Source organism: Entelurus aequoreus, linkage group LG21, assembly GCF_033978785.1.
Source record: "Entelurus aequoreus isolate RoL-2023_Sb linkage group LG21, RoL_Eaeq_v1.1, whole genome shotgun sequence".
NCBI lineage: Eukaryota > Metazoa > Chordata > Actinopteri > Syngnathiformes > Syngnathidae > Entelurus > Entelurus aequoreus.
The window spans coordinates 21,086,018-21,111,780 of record NC_084751.1 but is presented as its reverse complement, the minus strand read 5'-3'; the positions used below and the strand labels follow the sequence as shown (position 1 = coordinate 21,111,780).

General features: G+C 39.9%; 1 protein-coding gene across 1 annotated transcript in view; it reads left to right on the top strand.

The window, feature by feature from the left end:
* trabd2a (TraB domain containing 2A) overlaps window positions 1–25,763 on the top strand; it is a 214,510-nt gene that overhangs the window by 18,644 nt on the left and 170,103 nt on the right. Inside the window, exon 2 of the mRNA XM_062031161.1 lies at window positions 520–1,080. Coding sequence (XP_061887145.1) covers window positions 520–1,080 — 561 coding nt within the window. The remainder of the gene's footprint in view (window positions 1–519; window positions 1,081–25,763) is intronic.

Below are 25,763 nucleotides of genomic sequence, written 5' to 3'. Positions count from 1 at the left end.
TATATATATATATATATATATATATATATATATATATATATATATATATATATATATATATGAAAACATTTACAAATATCTTATTTTACAACATAAACATCTGCTGCTTATAGTACGATTCGGCTAATACATGTAAACATATTTATGTCCCATAAAATTTGAAGGGTGCAGATTAATTACCGGTGCACTTAATAGTCTTGAAAATACAGTACTTTATTGACGCATAATATTTCCAGGCGTTCGTAGGCCACATAAAATGAAGTGGTGGGCCAGATCTGAGTTTGACGCCTGTGTCCTAAAGGTTTCTTGAGGTTAAACACAAAGGACACTGAAAACATTGATAACAAATTCCTAAAATCACAAGTTGATACATTTTTTGTGAAAAAAAAGCCTCAAAACATCACAACTTTTAAAAGACTAAAGTTTTAGTTGACCATCAGGCCTCTTAGTTTTAAAGCAATAAGGAATGTTGACTTGCTATGTGAACCGCTACAAATAACCTTGGTTTTCTCTCTTCAGCAAACAGACTTGAACTCCTTCCTGTGGACAATCAAGCGGGACCCTCCTTCGTATTTCTATGGTACAATCCACGTTCCCTACACTCGCGTTTGGGACTTCATCCCCGAGAACTCCAAGCAGGCCTTCCAGGAGAGCAACATCGTCTACTTCGAGCTGGACTTGACCGATCCTTACACCATCTCGGCTTTGACCAGCTGCCAGCTGCTGCCTCACGGCGAGAACCTGCAGGACGTTCTACCCAGAGACATCTATCGCAGGCTCAAGCGGCACCTGGAGTACGTGAAGCTCATGATGCCCTCGTGGATGACGCCGGATCAGAGAGGAAAGGGACTTTACGCGGACTACCTCTTCAACGCCATCGCCGGGAACTGGGAAAGGAAGCGTCCGGTTTGGGTCATGTTGATGGTGAACTCGCTGACCGAGGCCGACATTAAGACGAGGGGGGTGCCGGTGCTGGACCTGTACCTGGCCCAGGAGGCGGAGAGGATGAGGAAGAGGACGGGAGCGGTGGAGAAGGTGGAGGAACAGTGTCATCCACTCAATGGACTCAATTTCTCACAGGTGAGTGCACCATTGTTTGAGTGGCTACTAGGGATGTGAATATTACCGTTACAATAATAAACCACAGTGAAATTCAGAACAGTTAGTATTACCATAAACATGTACTTTATCCTATTGTAATTATCATAAAACCGTGATTGATTACCACACTTTGAAAAACTCCAGGCCTGGAATTTCGTAATTTTCGAGGCGAGGCCACTTGACCTTTGGTGTCCTCAACCTTTTAAATGCACAAAGGCCAAATGTCAGAGCAGGAAGTCCATCAAATAAGACAATAATTTTAAGGTAATGGGTCATAATTAATGTAGCTTAAAGGTTAAGGATGATTATGTATTTAATATGCATTACTTTCAATTAAATAAATAACGTTGTTTATTTCACAGAATATTTTATTTCTTAATTAATAACATCAATATAATAATAAATAATCTTAATAGATAACATCTGATTTTTCATGCTGGATGAAAAACAGTAATTGCCTGTGGGTCTTCCCTTAGCCCGGGGGCTCTTTAGCGCCGCCCTAGCTTTTTCAAAAATTTATGAAAATGGGAAAAGATGAGGAAAAAAACATATATTTTGTTTTAATATGGTTTCTATGGGAGGACAAACATGACATAAAAAATGGTTAGAAATCCCAATGTTTACATTAAACAGGCTTCACTGATGACAGTATTTGGCATGTGCCATTTTGTCCTACTAATTTCGGAAGTCCTTGAACGCACCGTAGTTTGTTTACATGTACAACTTTCCTTGATGCTGCCACAGAAAGACATGTTTTATGCCACTCCTTCTTTGTCTCTATTTGTCCATCAAACGTCTTATGCTGTGCGTGAATGCACAAAGGTGAGCTTTGTTGATGTTATTGCTTGTTGGTGTGCGAATCAGACATATTTAGTCACTGCATGACTGCAAGCTAATCGATGCTAACATGCTATTTATGCTAGCTGTATGTACATAATGCATCATTATGCCTCGTTTGTAGGTATATTTCATTTTATTTGCAGTTTCCGTTTCCTTAAACTTGAACACACACATCTTTACCTTTGACCATTCTAAGCCAGTAATTTCCAGGAGTTATCACACCCTCAGAAAAGCCAATTAGTAGTTTTCCAATATTGTAAAAATGTGTAAGATAAATATTACGTTTCAACATTTCTGTCAACAAAGATTTGCGTCAGCCTGCGACACATAGTCATTTTGATAGTAGGCTAATATAGCTAATATAGACACTTACATAATGTGTTGTCTTCATTATAACACTTATATAAGACTTTCAAAGTAATTTTGATAGTAGGCTAATATAGCTAATATAGACACTTACATCATGTGTTGTCTTCATTATAACACTTATATAAGGCTTTACATTTTTTGCGGCTACAGACAGATTTTTTTTAAAATTTTTGGTCCAATATGGCTCTTTCAACATTTCAACATCTTAAAGTAGTATAACCAGGAATTGTCACTTTTGTGTCACAACGGAGAGAGGAATTTATGCTGTTTGTGTTGCTTGTTTACTCTGTGCCGTATGCAGAACTGCTATTAGGTCACATTGTTGACCTTGATGATGCCACTACTAACATACCCAACCCAGAAAGGAAACCACAGGGATGGTCAATATGTCCTAAAGTCTTTATTGCGATATATATATCGCAGCCTCTTGCGATAATGATATATATGTGCATCACATTATATGATTTGGTATATAGATAATAATCGAACCATTTCAAAACTGGTTACAAAGGCTCCAAATTTCACATAATTTGCAGTTGTATTATTTTTTTTCCAAACTTTTATTAATCTACTTGTTAATTTAATTTTCTGCTGTAACACAGATCCATCTAGACTTGTGTACAAATGTATAGGCACTAATTTTTCTGTTGTTTGGATACTTCACATTAGTCGGGGTAATACTACTAATTTGGGTATCGATCCATTACCAAGTAAGTGTTCGATTCAAGAACTCCTTCATTTCACACTCCATCCAGCTGTATAATCACTCGCCATACAGCATTAGATGATATCTGTTTATTACCTTACCGCTTCTTCGTTAGCTACCTCTCTTTGTTTATTATGTATATTTTCTGCTGGATCTACTCTTTATTTTATGCTGCCCTTTTTTTTGCTGCAGCTTTTACATATACTGTAATATTGTACATGGTAATTGGGATTTGTTATATATTGTATATATTATATAAAAATATAATATAATATAATAATATAATATATCAGTATATATTATATCCTGTATATATAATATCTAAATATTACAAATATGTTATTATATCCTGCATATACAGTATAATACATACATAATAATACATTTTATATTTTATATTGCTACTATAGTACATTTTAGTCTGTTTAATACCTGCATTATCCTTTCCATCCTTTGAAACTGAGCTATTGTGTGGAACAATTTCCCTTGTGGATCAATAAAGTTTCTCTAAGTCTAAGTCTAAGTCTAATTACAAGGGCAGAATTGGCCATACCAATGCTCATACTTAAGATTTTCAGGATCATTAAATGAGTTAAATTTGATAAAAACACAGGATGGCTGTGTAACAAAATCAATTAATATTGACATTATTTTACGTATTCCCTTTATTACATTCAAAATTTACAATAAAGTCAATAATGCAAAAACAACCATTAGTTCTTATTTCCTGTGTTTGCAAACAACAACAACGACAAAAAAAGATTTTCTGATAATAAAAACTATTGTTCTAATCACTAGTATCAACCATATACTGATACTACACTTGGTATCGTTATTCTCAATATTTGCTTTGCTTTTTTTGTGTCTTCCTACGGTGATTAGTGATTTAGAAGCTGCACTGTGGAGGGATGTTAGCCGCTAGCTCGCTACATTGCGTTGAGGACACCTTTGTTTGCTTGTCGCTGTTACTGTAAAGGACACAGCTCGAATGTGTCATCAGTATGCATTATCACAATATGACAACAGTATTAAAAGCTCTCTTGTCGGCCAAAATTATGTAATTTATTTCGTCTGCATGGAGATCGAGATCAGCTCCTGATTTGAGAGAAACAAATATTCGAGATTCCTGTAAGATGTGTGTAGTGACCAACGTTCTTTTAGTTCGATTTTTATCTGCTGGTATGTGAGAGACAAACACAAATGAGAAGTCAGTCCAAGTCCACTGTACATAGTCCACACTTCAGCAGCAGTCAACCATTTCTACATTGGTGCAAATATCAACAATTACCTTATTGACTCTAAATATAAAACACAGGTTTTCATTACACACTGTTTTTTAGAAATATGTTAAGTACATTAAAGGACAAAAGTACACGTTTTTTGTATCCAATATGCTATCTATATCCAATATCGCTCCTTGACATTTATTTGACATCTGCCTCATCGATGACCATTATCTTAAAATTGGCACCACAGTCCATATTCTGTTGTTTGCTATTGATCAACTTTTTAGATACTTACTACTTTATGCATCTCTCCAAGTCATTGGAGTGCATGAGTGACAGAAAGAAGCTCTTTGCATTGATAAATAACCGGACCCCGAAATTTAATACGGCCTGTCTTTTTGAGGCTTTTCTCGAGGGGAGGATACTGTCTTATATTTGTCAATAGAGTACAGTTGAAGTCAAGTTTGTTGTTTGGTGTTACAGGCACCATAAGAAAAATCAGTAGGAGCGATTTTCCATTTACAGACAGGTGTTAAATTCAAGGCCCCTGGCGCCATTATTTAAAATGACCCACAAACACTTGGAAATAATATGTGTCAATAGAGTACATTATCTTTCCTTACTAAATGTATTATTTTTTTCCATTTTGCCAGAAAAAATACATGTACTGTATGAAATTGCATACCTTTAAACCTTATTGGTATCTAATATTGCAACAAATATTATATTATTATACTTTTAAACAATGTTTTTCAAGATAAAAATAAACACTTTAACTGACTTATGATTTCAAAGCAAATGATCCATCAAATTGTACACTGTAAAAATGGCAATAGATTTTACGTAAAATGTATGGTGATTTTTTACAGCATACTACTGTAAATAAAAAAAAAACACTTGTTTTTACAGTAAAATTCTGTAGACTGAGCTGCTATTAGACTAAAATGATTGTTGTTTTTATGGTGTATTACTGTAAACAGAAAAACATTACCACAATTTTTTATGGTAAAAAACTGACTGCTCAGTTGCCAGAATAAAAAATACAACAGTGGTACTGTTTTTCCATTCATTTTCATGGCCAGCACGGTGGTACAGGGGTTAGGGCGTGTGCCTCACAATAAATAGGTCATGGGTTCGATCCACGGGCGTGGGGTCTTTCTGTGTGGAGTTTGCATGTTCTCCCCGTGACTGCGTGGGTTCCTTCCGGGTACTCTGACCCTCGATGTGTGAATGGTGTCTGTCTATCTGTGTTGGCCCTGCGATGAGGTGGTGACTTGTCCAGGGTGTACCCCGCCTTCCGCCCGAGTGAAGCTGGGATAGGCTCCAGCACCCCCCGCAACCCCGAAAGGAACAAGCGGTAGAACATGGATGGATGTTATTGTATTGTATAGTAGGGATGTGAGTCTTGATGATTCAGAATTTAAATGTAGAATTTATTATTATTTTTTAAATACATTAAAAAAAAAAGATGAATCAATTTACAAACATAATAAATAAGTTGTTTTTAGCACTCCTAACATGTATCTTGTTTATCACTTTCCTCTTTAAGGCCACATCAACAAAGAAGTCACTTGTTCTCCCCCTTAAAGCAGTACATCAACTTACAAGCACACCCTGCTGGTGAACATATGAACACGGTGTACATCGAATATTGTGGACATGATAACAATAGCAAACAATTATTTGATTGTTTTAATAGTAATAATATTACATTGTCTTTGTAATGCACTTTACATTCCAGACCAATCTCAAAGTGCTAGAGCATTTAGGAGATGGTTAGCACAAGAATTGCTAAAAAAAAAAAGAAGAAAAAAAAAATCTAAATTCTTGCGATAGTAATATGATGCCAGGAATAAAATAATGCTTAATAAAAAAAATACAATTACGACACGATTACGATAAAGGTTTTAAAGGGATCATATTGTGATTTTTTTTCTACATTTAAAACACTTTATTGTGGTCTACATAACAGGTAATGGTGGTTCTTTGGTCAAAATTGTGCAGAGATTATGTTTTACAAACCATCTTTAAGCCACTTTCTGACTTCTCTCTTCAGAATGCACCGTTTTGTGGGCGGTCTTATCCAGGTGCCGAAGTCCTCCTCCAGGCCAAGCCCCTTTCGACTGCGTCCCCATCCCGTCAGCCATGTTGTAGTTTGTAGCGCTTCCGTATCGAGTCGACTGACAAATATGTTACAGTGTTTCCCATAAACTGCCAAGATACCTGTGGCGGTGGGGGCGTGGCTATGGGCATGGTCACCATGACATCATCGAGTAATTTGCATAATTTACTACATTGATATGATTTTCTCTAAAAAGGCTCAAAAAATGTATACTTACTAATTAATAATAACAGTTTTGTTTTAAACGTCCATCCATCCATCCATTTTACAATATAATTACAACACTTTATGTACATATTTATATACAGATTTGAACAATAAGTTATTCACTGAAATATATTTATTAATTGTGGTTCTTACAAAAAATATATCTTATAAAATATAAAAGCTAAAATGTCTCTTAAAGCTCTGCCCCTTTAATTAGTGCATACTAAATAATTTAACTTTAGCCTACTACTACAACCATATTATTTACCAGCAACATAAAGTGAAACAGAGGCAGAGGTGTCCTGCAACAGTCAGTAACAAATAAACAGAAAACAGTAGTGGTCAAATACAAATAAGGCAACAAGAGAAGTATCCTACACTTCTCTTTTGTAAAGTAAATCTGAACAGCCTATATGGGCATCTACATCAACTATATGATTTGCCTGAGAAGCTGGACAGGACAAAAAAAAAAACAAACAAAAAAAAAATAAATCTATTTGTGGCGGACGTAATTCTTTCGTGGCGGGACGCCACAAATAAATTAATGTATGGGAAACACTGTGTTAGAACTATACGCTACTTTTTATTACAAATGACAACAGTTGTGGATTTTAGCATGCATGTGCATGCACGAGACAGTCTGCTCCACAACAAGAGAACAAAGAAAATTAAATAACTTAGTGATTACAACTGTGGACTACAACGGGATACAAATGGCAGACTGGCGCAAAAAGCTCTTTAGGTAAACTTCTACCATATATGGAGATATCTGCTGACGTAACTACGGTAAGGCAAAATACGTAACTAAAGTCTAAAATTCCAAACGACTTGTTTGGAGCACGTTTTAAAAAGGGCAAGATTGTTTAATAAATATCTCTGCCATGCCTCAATTGTTTGATTTGAAATGTGACCTTTAAATGAAAGTAAACAAAGTGGTGCGCCACCAAACCAACATAGTACGGACTATCTGAGTACGCAGGGGGCCAAGATCTAGGTTGGTAGAAGGTGAGGATTGAACCAGGAACCCTCAGGTTGCTGGCACGGCCACTCTCTCAACTGCGCCACACCGCCCTGTAAGCCGTACTTGCTTTACAAAGCGGAAGGTCTTGGGTTCGAAACACGGCTGCAGTAAAATTGTGTAATTTATTGGGTAAGACTTGTATAGCGCTTTTCTACTTTCAAGGTACTCAAATCGCTTTGACACTATTTCCACATTCAACCATTCACACACTGATGGGGGGAGCTGTCTTGCAAGGCCACGACCCATCAGGAGCAAGGGTGAGGTGTCTTACTCAAGGACATAACGGACATGACTGAGATGGCGGAAGTAGGGGATCGAACTAGGAACGCTGAAGTTGCTGGCACGGCCACTCTACCAACCGTCCCCCAACTTTCATTATACATATTACATATTATTATGTATACATAATAAAAGCATCCATTGAGGTAGAACTATCACGTAATATTATCTAACATCTTTGACAATCAGCATGATTTTGTAACAGTCCACTTTTTTTATTAACATGATTTCAGCCTTTTAAAGCATCACCGTTTTTTCACCTCGCTATTTGTCAAATCCTAGTTACGGCCACTTTTCTCATCGTTTTTCAGAAACTCTTGCACTCTTTCGCCCTTCTTGATTACCTTTCAAGGAACTCTGAAGAAACTTGTATCCTTTTCGCGATGTGAGCGGTTCCAACAGCCTAAAATAAGGCAAGCATAGAAAATTTTACTTTGAGAAAAGAAAATGCCACCCAGAATGCTATTACAACGGACGTTTGCTGGCCCATGCACTGCAAAAACTGAAATCTAAGTGAGATTAAATATCTCAAATAAGGGTGATATTTACTTATTTTCTGTCTGATAAGATATTTCTTCTCACTAAGCAGATTTTATGTTAGAGTGTTTTACTTGTTTTAAGTGTTTTGGTCCTAAATTATCTCAGTAAGATATTACAGCTTGTTGCTGAGATTTTATGACTTATATTGGGTAAATCATGCTTGAAACTAGAATATCAACTGTTGCAAAGCTGTGTCATCAACACTCAAAGTATAAAACTGCTTTTTCAAAGTAATAATTTCTTATTTCAAGCATGAAATAAAAAATCATGACTTTGACACAATTGTGTCTCATATTAAAACAGATGACAGCCAAATGGACTTTGCTGTTTTATTTTCAATGAAACAATAGAAAAGATGTACTCTTATAGTAGTACAGTTGGCACAGTACAGTAAACTGACAGTTAATATTTAAACATTTGACATTTGACATTTCAAACAATTTTGAACAGAAATACTGTAGTTCATGCACATTCAGATAAATTCTTCAAAATGACAATAAAAAAAAAATTGTCCGGGGGCCGGGCTGTACATATATATATATATATATATATATATATATTCCTTGCACACTAATTGACTGAAAGAGCACACACTTGGCGCGATGATGTCATGTTGTCGATGGAAAAATGCCTTTTTAGGCAATATGATTTGCCTGAGCGGCTCGTAGACCCCGAGAGTAACAATCGGTTGCCTTGTTGCCTTTCCATTAAGAAAAATCAACTAGTTTTTGGTTTAAGTTTGCTGGTTTCAAGAAATGTAATGCCGAGCGCATATCATTATGTCAAGATAATGGCACTAGCATTTACTTAATTTAAGAATATTTTTCAACATACTGAGAAAAAAGGTCTCATATTTGTTTTTCCTATCAAGAAAAGTGCACTTGTTATTAGTGAGAATATACTTATTTTAAGGTATTTTGGGGTTCATTGAGGTTAGCTAATTTGACTTGTTTTGGAAAGTCTTGACAAGCCAAATTTTCTTTTCCAATTGGCAGATAATTTTGCTTAGTTCAAGTAAAATACCACTAATTTTTGTATTTTTTTCCCTTGTTTTTGAACACTGACTTTTTGCAGTGCACCACTTTGAGTCTCATTGATTGATTGATTGATTGAGACTTTTATTAGTAGGTTGCACAGTGAAGTACATATTCCGTACAATTGACCACTAAATGGTAACACCCGAATAAGTTTTTCAACTTGTTTAAGTCGGGGTCCACTTAAATTGATTCATGATACAGATATATACTATCATATATACTATCATCATAATACAGTCATCACACAAGATAATCACATTGAATTATTTACATTATTTACAATCAGGAGTGTGGAGGGGGGGTGGGGTGGGGGGGGGGTAGTGGACATAGAGAGAGAGAGAGAGAGAGAGAGAGAGAGAGAGAGAGAGAGAGAGAGAGAGAGAGAGAGATCAGAAGGCATAAGAAAAAGAATCTGCATTTGATTGTTTACATTTGATTATTAGCAATCCGGGGAGGGTGTTAGTTTAGGGTTGTAGCTGCCTGGAGGTGAACTTTTATAGCGGTTTTGAAGGAGGATAGAGATGCCCTTTCTTTTATACCTGTTGGGAGCGCATTCCACATTGATGTGGCATAGAAAGAGAATGAGTTAAGACCTTTGTTAGTTCGGAATCTGGGTTTAACGTGGTTAGTGGAGCACCCCCTGGTGTTGTGGTTATGGCGGTCATTTACATTAAGGAAGTAGTTTGACATGTACTTCGGTATCAGGGAGGTGTAGCGGATTTTATAGACTAGGCTCAGTGCAAGTTGTTTAACTCTGTCCTCCACCTTGAGCCAGCCCACTTTAGAGAAGTGGGTAGGAGTGAGGTGGGATCTGGGGTGGAGGTCTAGAAGTAACCTGACTAGCTTGTTCTGAGATGTTTGGAGTTTAGATTTGAGGGTTTTGGAGGTGCTAGGGTACCAGGAGGTGCATGCGTAATCGAAAAAGGGTTGAACGAGAGTTCCCGCCAGAATCCTCAAGGTGCTTTTGTTGACCAGAGAGGAAATTCTGTAGAGAAATCTCGTTCGTTGGTTAACCTTTTTGATTACCTTGGTTGCCATTTTATCACAGGAAAGGTTAGCCTCTAGAATGGAACCTAGGTAGGTGACCTCATCTTTCCTGGTGATGACACTGTCACCTACTTTTATGGTGAAGTGATTGACTCTCTTAAGTTTGATGTGGGACCCAAACAGGATGGATTCTGTTTTACCCAAGTGGATGGATAGCTTGTTGTCAGCGAGCCAGGTGCAAGTTCTACAGAGCTCAGCACTGAGGATTTTCTCCACCTGTGACTTGTCCTTGCCGGATACCAGCAAGGCAGAGTCATCCGCAAACAAAAACAATTCACAGTCACATGCCGATGACATGTCGTTTATGTATATTAGGAACAGTAAAGGTCCCAATATACTGCCTTGGGGGACTCCACAGCTCACCGAGAGGGGGGGGGACACGGTGCCGTTCACCTCTACCACCTGCTCCCTCCCCTCCAAGTAAGACTGCATCCAGCTCCAAGAGGTTTTGTTAAATCCGATTGCTCTGAGCTTATCCAACAGTATAGCGTGGTTAACGGTGTCAAAGGCCTTCTGAAGGTCCAGCATGACCATGCCGCAGTATTTGCCCGCGTCCACCTCATGTTTGATGTGGTCGGTCAGATAGAGAAGGCATGTGTCAGTGGAGTGGTTAGTTCTGAAGCCGGATTGGAATTTGTACATGAGTTTATTAGTGGCAAGGTAACTATCGACCTGTTCATAAACTATTTTCTCCATTACTTTCGAAATGGAGCTGAGAATAGAAACAGGTCGGTAGTTGCCAGGTTCCAATTTGCTTCCTTTTTTAAAGAGGGGAGTTACTCTTGCTATCTTAAAATCTTTTGGTACTTGGCCTTGTGTAATTGATAGGTTTATTATGTGCGTGATGATCGGGGCAATGATGGAGGCAGAGTCCCTGAGGAATCTGGAGGGAATATTATCAAGGCCGGTGGCCTTGTTAGGGTGGAGCGCGCTCAATTTTTTAAACACCTCATCAGCTGTGACCATTTCTAATTTGAAATCATTGTTGGATACTCCTAGCTTTCTGTAGAAGGCTTTAATGTGTTCTACACCAAAGCGACCAGAGTGGTGGGACAGCTTGTTGACAAGAGTTGCAGCTATGCTGGTGAAAAAGGCGTTAAGTCTGCTAGCTACCTCCATTTTGTCTGTAATGAGGGAGTCACCCTCCTTGATGCTGATGTTGGTGAGTCTTGTTTTAAGTTTCTGGCTGCAACCAGGAAGCTGGTTGTTGAGAATTTTCCAGAGCTCACGTGGCTTATTCGTGTTTTCCTCTATTTTGTCGTTAATGTAATTTTTTTTTAAGGATTTAGTCAGGTTGGTTGACTTATTTCTTAATTTATTGCATTGCTTTTTGAGAGTTGAAAGGAGTAATTTGAGGTTGATATTATTGGGTTGTTTATCTACTTCTGTTTTACATTTTTGGTATTCAGAGTATTTCCTGTCTCTGTCTTTTATGGCAGCTAATAGGTCCGGATTCATCCATGGTTCCGAGCGGGCTTTGATCCTGACTGTTTTCACGGGAGCCATGTCATTTAGTATCTTTAGGAACGCCGTTTTGAAGCGATCCCAAGCGACATCGACCAGGTTGCTCGCGAGCACAGGGGACCAGTCCCACTCATCTAATTTTAAATTGAAATTGTCATTGGAGTATTTTTTGAGGGATCTGGATTGGGCTGTTATGTGGCCATTGGCTTTAGGTTTAGCTATTTTACGGGTGCAGAAGGTTAGATAGTGGTCGCTAAGACCACAGATCATGACCCCACTATTTTTTATTTTAGGCCGGTCTGAAGTGAGAATGAGATCTATGGTTGATTGGGTGGAATCACACACCCTTGTGGGTAGCGCTATTAGCTGGGAAAGACCGTGCAGATTACAAAACTTGCTGAAGGATCTGAAGACAGGCGCATCTTTGCGTTGAATATCTGTGTTCAGATCCCCAGTTATAATTTTCTCCATGTTGTCTGTCCCCGCCAAGCATTCTTCCAAAGCCCCATAGAAATCACTCTGATTAGGGGGTCTATAAACAGTCCCTATTAGTACCGGCTTAGCATTTTTAAATTTGATTTCCGCCCACACAGATTCCAGGTTATTGTGGTTAAGATCAGTGCGAGTTGTGTATTTAATATCCTGGTGAATATACATACAAACGCCCCCACCGTGTTTATTCCTATCATTTCTGATAACCGAAAAGTTTTGTATTTCTATCTCTGAGTCAGAAATACTTTGATCAAATTTGGTTTCCGAGAAACACAAGATTTTTACCTTCGTGTTGAGGAACATTTCTCTGATTTGGTCGAGTTTGGCTCCAGAGAGGCTGTTCACATTAAGGTGGATGATGTGTAGTCCACTGGAACCAAAAAGAGCATCAGAGTCCGCTGTGTTGTGGTACTGACCAGAAAAATTGTTGGTTATTATTGCTGTTGCAGTTGAAGAGCAAGGAGAGAGAGGAGAGAGAGGCATATTGATCGTCCTCCAGGTGAAGGGGGAGGGAGAGAAAGGGGGAGGGGAGGGAGAGGAAGGAGGAGGCCAGGTAGGGTTGCTGGGGGATGGGTTGGGTTTCCTTTTGGCGGGCTTTTTTGAAGACAAAGAGAAAGAGAATAACGAAAATGTTTGTGTAAAGGCGCCTCTAAATCCTGTGTATGGCGCGTCCTCGGCCGTCCGGGACCGGGGAGAGGTCTTGTGGACCCCCGCCATCTCGTGCAGTTCCCCGCAATCACCGATGTCTGGGTCGCCGTCCACCGCAGCCGCCGCGTCGTTCACCGCCGCTGAGTCACTGCCTTCTCTGATGACTGGGTCGTCCTCCGCCGCTGCCGCCGAGCCTCCGACCGTGTCGATGAACGGGGCGAAGTCCTCCGCCGAGCCGCCGACCGCAGGAGCACAGGTGAGCCTGAGCTGAGACGAGCCGGTAGCCGAGTTAGCTTCGATGGCGACGCTAGCAGTAGCATTGCTAGTCTTCGCCAGTCGGGACAACATTAACCGTGTTGTTGCAGGTCCAGGGTTGAGTTCAGTGTCTCCTGATAGTAGAAGTAATAGTAGTATTATTGACTTTCTGTCTATCCTTCCAGTCAGGGGCATGTTTCTTCTGCCTCGATGTGCAGACAAGCACGATGCTAACACGTTAGCTCCGAAGCCAAGGTGCTTCGCCGATATATTGTCGTGGAGATAAAAGTCACTGTGTATGTCCATTTCGCGTTCTCGACTCTCATTTTCAAGAGGGTAGAGTATCCGAGGAGGTTTAAAATATAAATCCGTAATCCACAGTAGAAAAAGGAGGAAGTGTGGGATAATCCGAGCAGTTGTTTGGATTCCCGATCGGGAGCGAAAGAGGGTGCGACCGCTCATCTCGGCTACTTGCCTCACGTAGGGTAAATGCAACCTATAGATAAGAAAAGTTGGTTTGGCATAATGGAACCCTTTCAAAGTGAGTTTCTCTGGATTGCCATCTTTTACCTTTACCTGCTCAGTGGCCTTGTGGTTAGAGTGTCCTCCCTGAGAGTGGAAGGTCGTGAGTTCAAGCCCCGGCCGAATCATACCAAAGACTATACAAATGGGACCCATTGCCTCCCTGCTTGGCACTCAGCATCAAGGGTTGGAATTGGGGGTTAAATCACCAAATTATTCCCGAGCGCGGCCACCGCTGCTGCTCACTGCTCCCCTTCAAGGGGGTGAGCATCGGGATGGGTCAAATGCAGAGGATACTTTCACCACACCTACTGTGTGTGGGACTATCGTTGAATTTTACCTTTTAACTTTTGTTTGGTTTTCTTACAATGCCACCCTATTCAAACAGCTACCGTCCACAAACCCTACGACAAAAATCTCCAAACTGTACAGCTCGGCTGAAACAGGATTTGAAAGAACCGAAAAGGTCTGTGCTGTGGTTTAGAAGCTAACAGGCCTTAAAGCACGAGCCCGCGTTGTTAGCGGACCAATAAGTGGACCTGCTGGATATCATTAGTCATTATTCATAGCGTGAGAAGCAATGATGATGGTATTGTTTGTGCCGAATGACCATGAATGCATGAAAGTTTTAATGACATGTCCCCGTAATGGGTGTCACCTGATGTATTCCCCCCCCCCCCCCCCCCTTCATCCGCCTCGGATTCGTTGCGTTTCTGGGCATGACGTCATGTCTTCCAGCCTCACTTGTACAAATTGATTCCACCCAAAAGACTTTCACTATAATTGACAAAGGCCAAATACATGGATTAAGCTCCAACAGGTCTGGAGCTGCCAGTCTTCCTTCCATGGCTCGGTTGAGTGGCGCAAGGTGTTAATAATCAGCTGTGCAAACACTCGGCCCCGCTCCACTACGTCCTTTGTTATGATGGAAAAATGGATCCTAATGACTCCAGTCTGAAATTGCGCCCCGCATAAAAAGAGGCACCTTGTTTCTTAAAGCAGCGGCACACTTGAGCCTCCTTGTCGGCCTGCCTGTCTGTCTGTGCCCTCTGCTGACCCTTCCAGTATTGCAAACATCTCAGTAAAGCAGGAGTCCCTATAGAGCCGTGTTGCCTATTATTGAGGAATTTTGGCTAATGCTGGTTGGGAGCGAAGGGGATTATACGCAACCATTTACGCTAACACCCAGAAGCTTTAAGTGTTGTTATTTTAAAGCGGGCTTTGCTGCCCTCTCATACCATAATTCTCTTGCCAAAACCACCCAGCAGCGTTGCATTCTTCATCCTAGATGCCGTAACCACTGAATACATGTTTAACAAAACATGTTACACTATTTTTGATAGTTACAACATCTTTAGTGTAGTTTATTTTTTTATTGAGACAAATGTTATTTATGTATTTAATATGTGTTTACTTACTATGCTATTTTATTTGTTTATTATTTATTTGTTCACTGTTATGTTATAGAGAACAAGGAAATTGGATAACATTGCTATGGTATGAAAAGGGGTAGGGTTAAATAAGCTCAGCTTCTTCCTACTCCTTTTCGGACGTGCTGTAATGAAACAATTGGAAATAAGTGATTCATTACATTGTATCGTAGCCTATGCATTAGGGGTGTGGGAAAAATCGATTCGAATTTGAATCGCAATTCTCACGTGCGATTCAGAATCGATTCTCATTTTTTAAAAAATCGATTTTTAATTTTTTTACTTATTTTTTTATTTAAATTAAAACATTTTTAATTTTTTTTAAATTAATCAATCTAACAAAACAATACACAGCAATATCAATCAATCATCAATCAATGTTTATTTATATAGCCCTAAATCACAAGTGTCTCAAAGGGCTGTACAAGCCACAACGACATCCTCGGTACAGAGCCCACATACGGGCAAGGAAAAACTCACCCCAGTGGGACGTCGGTGAATGACTATGAGAAACCTTGGAGAGGACCGCATATGTGGGTAACCCCCCCCCTCTAGGGGAGACCGAAAGCAACGGATGTCGAGTGGGTCTGACATAACATTGTGAAAGTCCAGTCCACAGTGGATCCAACACATCAGCGGGAGTCCAGTCCACAGCGGGGCCAACAGGAAACCATCCCGAGCGGAGACGGGTCAGCAGCGCAGAGATGTCCCCAACCGATGCACAGGCTAGTGGTCCACCCGGGGTCCCGGCTCTGGACAGCCAGCACTTCATCCATGGCCACCGGACCTATGCGACTCCCCCTCGCAAGGGACAGGGGAGAAGAGGAGAGAAGAAAAGAAACGGCAGATCAACTGGTCTAAAAAGGGGGGGGTCTATTTAAAGGCTAGATTATACAAATGAGTTTTAAGATGGGACTTAAATGCTTCTACTGAGGTAGCATCTCTAACTGTTACCGGGAGGGCATTCCAGAGTACTGGAGCCCGAATAGAAAACGCTCTATAGCCCGCAGACTTTTTTTTGGCTCTGGGAATCACTAATAAGCCGGAGTTCTTTGAACGCAGATTTCTTGTCGGGACATATGGTACAATACAATCGGCGAGATAGGCTGGAGCTAAACCGTGTAATATTTTATACGTAAGTAGTAAAACCTTAAAGTCGCATCTTAAGTGCACAGGAAGCCAGTGCAAGTGAGCCAGTATAGGCGTAATATGATCAAACTTTCTTGTTTTTGTCAAAAGCCTTGCAGCCGCATTTTGTACCAACTGTAATCTTTTAATGCTAGACATAGGGAGGCCCGAAAATAATACGTTACAGTAATCGAGACGAGACGTAACGAACGCATGAATAATGATCTCAGCGTCGCTAGTGGACAAGATGGAACGAATTTTAGCGATATTACGGAGATGAAAGAAGGCCGTTTTAGTAACACTCTTAATGTGTGACTCAAACGAGAGAGTTGGGTCGAAGATAATACCCAGATTCTTTACCGAGTCTCCTTGTTTAATTGTTTGGTTGTCAAATGTTAAGGTGGTATTATTAAATAGATGTTGGTGTCTAGCAGGACCGATAATCAGCATTTCCGTTTTCTTAGCGTTGAGTTGCAAAAAGTTAGCGGACATCCATTGTTTAATTTCATTAAGACACGCCTCCAGCTGACTACAGTCCGGCGTGTTGGTCAGCTTTAGGGGCATGTAGAGTTGAGTGTCATCAGCATAACAGTGAAAGCTAACACCGTACTTGCGTATGATGTCACCCAGCGGCAGCATGTAAATACTAAAGAGTGCAGGGCCAAGAACCGAACCCTGGGGAACTCCGCACGTTACCTTGACATAGTCCGAGGTCACATTGTTATGGGAGACGCACTGCATCCTGTCAGTAAGATAAGAGTTAAACCAAGACAAGGCTAAGTCTGACATACCAATACGTGTTTTGATACGCTCTAATAAAATATTATGATCGACGGTATCGAAAGCGGCGCTAAGATCAAGAAGCAGCAACATAGATGACACATCAGAATCCATCGTCAGCAATAGATCATTAGTCATTTTTGCGAGGGCTGTCTCCGTAGAGTGATTTGCCCTGAAACCGGATTGAAAAGGTTCACAGAGATTGTTAGTCACTAAGTGTTCATTTAGCTGCTGTGCAACAGTTTTTTCGAGAATTTTGGAAATAAACGGAAGGTGGGAGACCGGTCGGTAGTTTATCATGAGGTCAGGATCGAGGTTAGGTCTTTTGAGCAGAGGATGAATAACCGCTTTTTTGAATGCTAGGGGAACAGTGCCGGAGGAAAGTGATAAGTTTATAATATTTAACACTGATGGACCTAATAATACAAACAGTTCCTTGATAAGTTTCCCAGGAAGTGGGTCAAGTAAACATGTTGTTTGTTTTATCCCACTTACACGCTGTAATAATTCCTCTAATGTTATTTCATCAAAAATAGAGAGACTATTTTGGAGGGCAGTGTCCGTCGTATATACAGTCGTATTTGTGTTAATAGAGCCCAGTTGTAGCTGGGATGCGTTGTCTTTAATCTCCTTTCTAATGAGTTCAATTTTCTTATTAAAGAAATTCATAAAATCATCTGCCGAGTGGGTGGAGCTACTGGGAGGAGTCCCTTGTTGGGTTAGCGATGCTACTGTACTAAACAGAAATTTAGGATCGTTTTTGTTAAGGCGGATGAGATTTGAGTAGTATTTAGCTTTAGCTAAGGTAAGCATGCGTTTATAAGTTATTAAACTATCACTCCATGCTTGATGGAAAACCTCAAGTTTAGTCGCGCGCCATTTGCGTTCCAGTTTTCTACATGATAATTTATGAGCTCTAATTTCTTCTGTAAACCATGGGGTGCGCCTTTTAGGGGCCCTTTTTTGCTTTAGCGGTGCTATACTATCAATAATTTCGCGCAAGGCATCGTCAAAGTTGTTAGTGAGTTTATCAATAGAGCCGACATAATTTGGGAATGGTGCTATTACCGAAGGCAGTAGGTCAATACCATGACAATGCAATCCAATTCCAAAACCAAACCCGACCCAGCAACACTCAGAACTGCAATAAACAGAGCAATTGAGAGGAGACACAAACACGACACAGAACAAACCAAAAGTAGTGAAACAAAAATTAATATTATCAACAACAGTATCAATATTAGTTACAATTTCAACATAGCAGTGATTAAAAATCCCTCATTGACATTATCATTAGACATTTATAAAAAATAAAAAGAAAGAACAATAGTGGCTTACACTTGCATCGCATCTCATAAGCTTGACAACACACTGTGTCCAATATTTTCACAAAGATAAAATAAGTCATATTTTTGGTTCATTTAATAGTTAAAACAAATTTACATTATTGCAATGCAATCAGTTGATAAAACATTGTCCTTTACAATTATAAAAGCTTTTTACAAAAATCTACTACTCCGCTTGCATGTCAGCAGACTGGGGTAGATCCTGCTGAAATCCTATGTATTGAATGAATAGAGAATCCTTTTGAATCGGAAAAAAACGTTTTTGAATCGAGAATCGTGTTGAATTGAAAAAAAAATCGATTTTGAATCGAATCGTGACCCCAAGAATCGATATTGAATCGAATCGTGGGACACCCAAAGATTCAGAGCCCTAGTATGCATGTTCCAAATAAACTGAAACTGAACTGAAAAACTGAACAACCGAATAGCAGCCTTCAAGTAGCATTTTTTCTCATTATATTTTTCTGAGAATTAGCATCCTCTGAAGTGGGCTTTTGGTTGTTTTTGAGTTGCACATTTCGGATAAATGTATCCCTGTAATCCAAAACCCAAGGGATGTAACGACTCGTTCGATGTGATTCAGAATTTGTGGTTGCCGACGCGATTCGGGGACGATATTATTTTTTTGGAAATGATACGATCCCAAACGATTCAGTGAGTTGAAATCAATTCAGTAACTTTTCAGCAAAAAAAATTCAACCGGTGTGACTGTGAAATAAATACTGGATTCTGGACATTGCAGGTGAAGTTTCCTATAATCCTGTTATTTCTTAAAAGGGAATTGTGTATAAATGAAGTATGGATACAAGCAAGCAAGTAAACAACAATTAATGGCCAACACATTCACATCTTATTTGAATAACGTGCAACCAACATTTTAGCTTGAATTAACAAAAGGGAAAACTTTTCCGCTCACATTTTCAATATTCAATCAATACAAGTACAGTATGTATTTTCCGGACTATAAGGCACACCTAAAATCCTTTTTTCTCCTCAAAACTCGACAGTGCGCCTTACAACCCGGTGCGCCTAATTTACGGAATAATTCTGGTTTTGCTTACCGACCTCGAATATATTTTATTTGGTACAAGGTGTAATGATAAGTCTTACCAGTCACACCAGAGATACCTGTAGACTGCAATTTGACTCAAGTAAACAACACCAACATTTTATATGTTCCATTGAAAATATAGAACATTACACACGGCGCTCAAAAATCTATCAAAATGTTTTAGTACGACTTTGGCAATCTATGAAGCAGCACCACTTGATGGATTGTACTGTGCTTCAACGTACGAGTATTATTAAGGTGTGTGTATATGGTAAGACATATTATCTGGCGTTCTGTGTCGCATTATTATGCAAAAGCAACTTTTCTTACCGTCTGACACCTGCTGATCTGTTTTTGGTATCTGCATACGTCCTGCAAAATTGTGCGCATCCGCCTTTGTAGTCTGTGCCGTAGTCGATAAGCTTCTTCTTTTTCTCTATCTTCTTGTCATGGGACATTCATCCCGTGCTGTTGCCATTTCTAATACAAAGTAGTGTAAAGTTCTTACTTATATCTGTCAGTAAACTCGCCACGAATGTGCGAAAACATACTGGTGTAGTGAGTTTATGCTGCCAGTTGCATGTTGTTGTTTTCCGGTAGTTGGTGCTTTGTCCTAACTTGCTCCGCTGTCACTTCTGTTGTGTCGGTTGTGTCTTTTGTGGCTTAAAGTAGTGTTGCGGCTTCACATTATTGTGATGTGTCATTTGTGTTCGTTGTGGCTTTTGCAATCGTTCTGCACAGTGGTGTGCCGTCAGGGCCCGCAAGGCCTTCTCTACTGGCCTAACATAACCAGAAATCATGATCATAATTAAAGACAAAAGTATATTTTTATTTACTTTGTCATATTATGCTCCTTCCAGTGCTGTTGTTTTTAGGTTATTGAGTTTTTATCCAATCAGAATTCAGCTAGCTTATGTTGCCATGCTGTACCAAATCTGACCGAAGCCTTCAGAACCAACAATGCTGGCGTCCGTGCACTGTAAGTGAACGGGGATATACAGTTGACAGACAGTTGCGATAGCCAATCAGATCACGAGTTGTTTTCAGTAAGGCCTTCTAGATGGCCTAAGGCAGATTTATTGTGATGTTATGAGTGAGGTAACATAAGAACTCCATTACCCAGCATGCCACAGTAGTGAAGAGCATGTGCAGTAGCCACGTTTAGCGGCAGCTTGATGTTTTTGATGAGCACCTTGTGGAGTAAACTTTAAGAACTCAGCCAACACGCCTCGTCTGCACCTTTTATGATTAGACAAGACAACACATATATTTGCAAGGCCATTTTCAAAAAGGATGTTTAAAGACAAACTACATCTTGTGAGACTATGTCGGTCAACCCCGGAAGCTCGAATGGTTTCTACAGATGGTGAGTACAGATATTTTATTTCTTATTTTTTTCATGTTTAATATGTTTTTTGCAATTTTTTGACAGTACCACATGAGATATGTTTTAATTGCTGATGCAGGTTTATTGATTTTTAAATGTGCCACAAAATAACCCGTTATGTACACTGTTGATGTGATTCAATACAAAGTAGTGCGTAAATGTGTTTCTGTATAGTATTTGTCCAGCAATGGTCATGTGGGGACATAAATGATGGTATTTTGAGAGGTAATCATTGAAGTCGGACATCACTGAAGGCCTAGGTGGGAAACGCACGGCTCGCCACTGGTGCTGCAGCTGAAAGTTTTTGTGTTGTAATTTATGATATTGTCTTGCGGCTTTTGTTATGACCTTTCTCGACCCCCATAGGTATCCACCATTTTTGTTTTGATGACGCCACAGACAGGCAAACAGATTGAACATTTAACGTATATATCATTTAAAGTGCTAAACTTCATTTTAAGTCTGCTGTTCTTAAATCCTATGTTTTCCTTTTTCTAGTATTGATATCAATAAAATCGAAAACTTTAGAAGAGGTGGATGACTGATTATATAAATTGTGTAATTTACAACAAAATGTGTTCATACTGTAGCCTGCTCACAGCCAGATTAGAATTTCATGTGAAAATTATGTAATATTTAGTTTGCAATCCTTAAACATTTAAAAATATAAAAAAAAAAACAAAAGACTCTGACTCTTGTTTGATTACTCAGTTTATTATTACAACACAGGAGAGCTTCTTCCGATAGCAGCCATGTGACACAAAGTTGGGCCATTCCTTCACCGTCTGTAGGGCCATAAGTGCGCCGCAACCACGGGCTGCTGCAAGTGTCCACTTGACTGGCCAAGCTAGTCCTAGAGTCACAGGAACACATTGTGAACGCAATCGGTGGCAAAATTACCGCCCAGATAAATTAATAGACGTCCTTGCAAATATTAATATGCATATTAAGCATTAAATGCAATGGTGAAAAGGTTAGTTTTGTGTCCTTTTCTCGATCTTTTACATTGTTGAAATCAAATGTTGGCAAAGAACGACCACCTCTGGGTGTTGCCAAAGTATCCACAGCCCGTAGAAATGTTTGTACGTGAAGCATGAAGTTGGCGTGAGGCACCGCACATTTCCACGCTCATTTCACTTTTGATTAGAGATGTCCGATAATATCGGCAGTCCGATATTATCGGCCGATAAATGCTTTAAAATGTAATATCGGAAATTATCGGTATCGGTTTCAAAAAGTAAAATGTGGTACACGGACGTAGGGAGAAGTACAGAGCTGTTGCGTTTCCCAGTCATACTTGCCAACCCTCACGATTTTCCCGGGAGACTTCCGAATTTCAGTGCCCCTCCCGAAAATCTCCCGGGGCAGCCGTTCTCCCGAATTTCTCAGACATCAATATTGGGGGCGTGCCTTAAAGGCATATCTACGGCTTTTTACACACACAAGTGAATGCAAGGCATACTTGGTCAACAGCCATACAGGTCACACTGAGGGTGACCGTATAAACAATTTTAACACTGTTACAAATATGCGCCACACTGTGAACCCACACCAAACAAGAATGACAAACACATTTCGGGAGAACATCCGTACCGTAACACAACATAAACACAACAGTACAAATACCCAGAACCCCTTGCAGCACTAACTCTTCCGGGACGCTACAATATACACCCCCCGCTATCCCCCTTGTTGTACTGTCGGCCTACGTCCTATGTTATCCTCCTGAGAACCAGCATCCTCTGCAGTAGATATTTGTTTTTTTCCCTAAAATAAGTAAGTCTGACAAACAAAAAAGACCAAAGACAAATAGAGCGTGCTGGTTCTCAGGAAGATATGAGCAGTTTAATTTCACATTTAGACTTAGACTTAGACTTAGACAAACTTTAATGATACACAAGGGAAATTGTTCAACACAGTAGCTCAGTTACAATGATGGAAAGTGTAAGGATGGAAAGGACAATGCAGGTATAAATAGACTAATATAGCGATAAAGAAATCTAACATATATACGAATATATACATAATATGTGTACAGAATAATATATATACAGATATATTATATTATGTCTATAACATATATACAATATATACCAATGACCATGTACAATATTACAGTATATGTGTCAGCAGCAGCATAAAATAGAGAGTAGATCCAGCAGGAAATAGAACATAGACATTAAAAACAAAGAGAAGTAGCTAACATGTCAGGTGTCAGGTAATAGGCAGATGTCATCTATTGCTGTATGGCGAGTGATTATACAGCTGGATGGAGTGTGGAATGAAGGAGTTCTTGAATCGCACAGTGCGGGAAGGAAGTTGAAGAAGCCTGTTGGAGTATGAGCTCCGCTGTCCCTTAATTGTCAGGTGGAGTGGGTTGGCAGGATTGCCCATGATGGCCAGCAGTTTGTCCAGTGACCTCCTGTCCCTCACTGACACAACCGCCTCCAACTGCATGCCAATAGTTTGGTCGGCTTTCCGGATCAGTTTATCAATCCGGTTTGAGTCCCTTTTGCTAGTGCTGCTCCCCAACAAACCACTGCAAAGTACAGTGCACTGGCCACAACAGACTGATAAAATGTCTCCAACGGCTTGCTGCACACATTAAAGGACCTAAGCTTCCTCAGGAAAAAGAGTCTGCTCATGCCCTTCTTGTAAACAGCTTTGCAGTTGTCCTTCCAGTCCAGTCTGCTGTTCAAGTGGACTCCCAGGTACTTGTACTGCTCCACTACTGCCACCTCCCGGCCCTGGATCTTGATGGGCTCCATCGGGGTCACTCTCTTCCTGAAGTCGATGACAAGCTCCTTGGTCTTGTTCACATTAAGGAGCAGATGGTTCGCCTGAGCAGGGCCGGCCCGTGGCATAGGCCGTATAGGCAAATGCTAAGGGCGCCGTCCATCAGGGGGCGCCACACCAGTGCCACAAATGTTGGAGGAAAAAAATAAAAAAGTTGGTACTATTATTTCTAAATACATAAAATAATCCCACATTAATTAAAATGCAAAGTAAAGCCTATTTAATAGAAATATTATTTGTTACTTGTTGACACGTTTTATTTTGTGTTTATGTATGTAAAAAATATTGTATTTCATATATTCATTTTTTTATTTTTTGTATTCATTTATTTATCCATAGTTTTTTTTATCTTGTTAACAATTCTGAATGTTAATTTGCTTTCTTTAAGTAAAAAGGTAAAAAAAAAGGTCAAAGACAAAGCTATTCGGTTTCTTGTGAGTATATACACTTCACTGCCGATGTGGGAGGGCGCCACCTAAAATCTTGCCTAGGGCGCCAGATTGGTTAGGGCCGGGCCTGCGCCTGAGACCACTCCACAAAGTCAGCGATCAGTGTCCTGTACTCCATTTCCCGTCCCTCTCTGATACACCCGACCACAGCAGAGTCGTCAGAGTATTTCTGCAGGTGGCAGGACCTGGAAGTATACTGGAAGTCTGAGGTGTACAGGGTGAACCACTAGTGGAGCACCTACACCACTGACCACAGTATCCGACAGGGAGCCCCCCAGTTGCACAAACTGTGGCCTGTCAGACAAGTAATCAGTGATCCAGGAGACAATGGATGAACCGACACCCATCCTGAGCAACTTGTCACTCATCAGAATTGGCTGAATGGTGTTAAAGGCACTGGAGAAATCAAAAAACCTGATCCTCACAATGCCCTTCCCACCATCCAGGTGAGAGTGAGCATTATGCAGCAGGTAGATAACAGCATCATCCACTCATACATGGGGCTGATATGCAAACTGTAGAGGATCCAGGGAAGGAGCCACCAGTGGTCTCAGCTGATCCAGCACAAGTCTCTCGAGGACCTTCATGACCTGGGACAACATGCATTCAATAAATACATTTACTGTATATACTAGAGATGCGTGGTTTGCGGACACAACCGTGGAGTTCGCGGATAAACCGCGGGTCGGGCGGGTGACATGACGAAAAAAATAGATTTTAAATAGATTCGGGCGGGTGGCGGTTGAACCAATTCGGAAATATATATACATAGTTAAATGTTGTTACCCACATACGAAAAACGAGCAGCACTCTTTGAAACAGCCTGCTTTGTTTGTCGCGACCGTCTATTTTTATTATAATTCAAGTTTGATGATAAAGTGCAGTCTGATGGGTTTGATTTCCCCCCTTCAGCTATTTGCCTTGGCCAATAAGTTGCAGGTAATTTATTATTATCATTTATTTTATAAATTTTTGTTTAAATAGGGATGACATACATATGTTATTGTATAATTTAAATTTGTGCGCGTGATTGACAGCCTAAGGCTTGCACATTTTTTATCTATTTTTTTATTTCAACTTAAAAAAGTATGAGCCTATGCCTATGGCTACAACATAGGCTATGTGTTTATCTTTATTTTCCTGCCTGTCGTTGACAATGGAGATTGTCTGATATTTTGTCATGGCTGCAGATCAATCAATAAAGGTTCATCTTTGTCGCACAATTGTTCACTGTTTCACTGTGCACCCCGCCCTCGTCTCTATTTGAGCATTATAATGTCAACAAGTTAATATTCATTGAAATAAATTCAGAAAATTTTTTTTACTTAACAAAAATATAGGCCTAGTCTTTCTAAAACATTTTTTTAACTTCTTAAACGTATCGTTCTGCTTGCTGCAACTGCGCACACAAAGTGTGAGGAACGCACTCCTGATCTGAGGGCATTGACAACAATAGTCAACACTTTCTTAATGGAAATGACAATAATATTATAATAATGATAAATAATATTATCACGCAT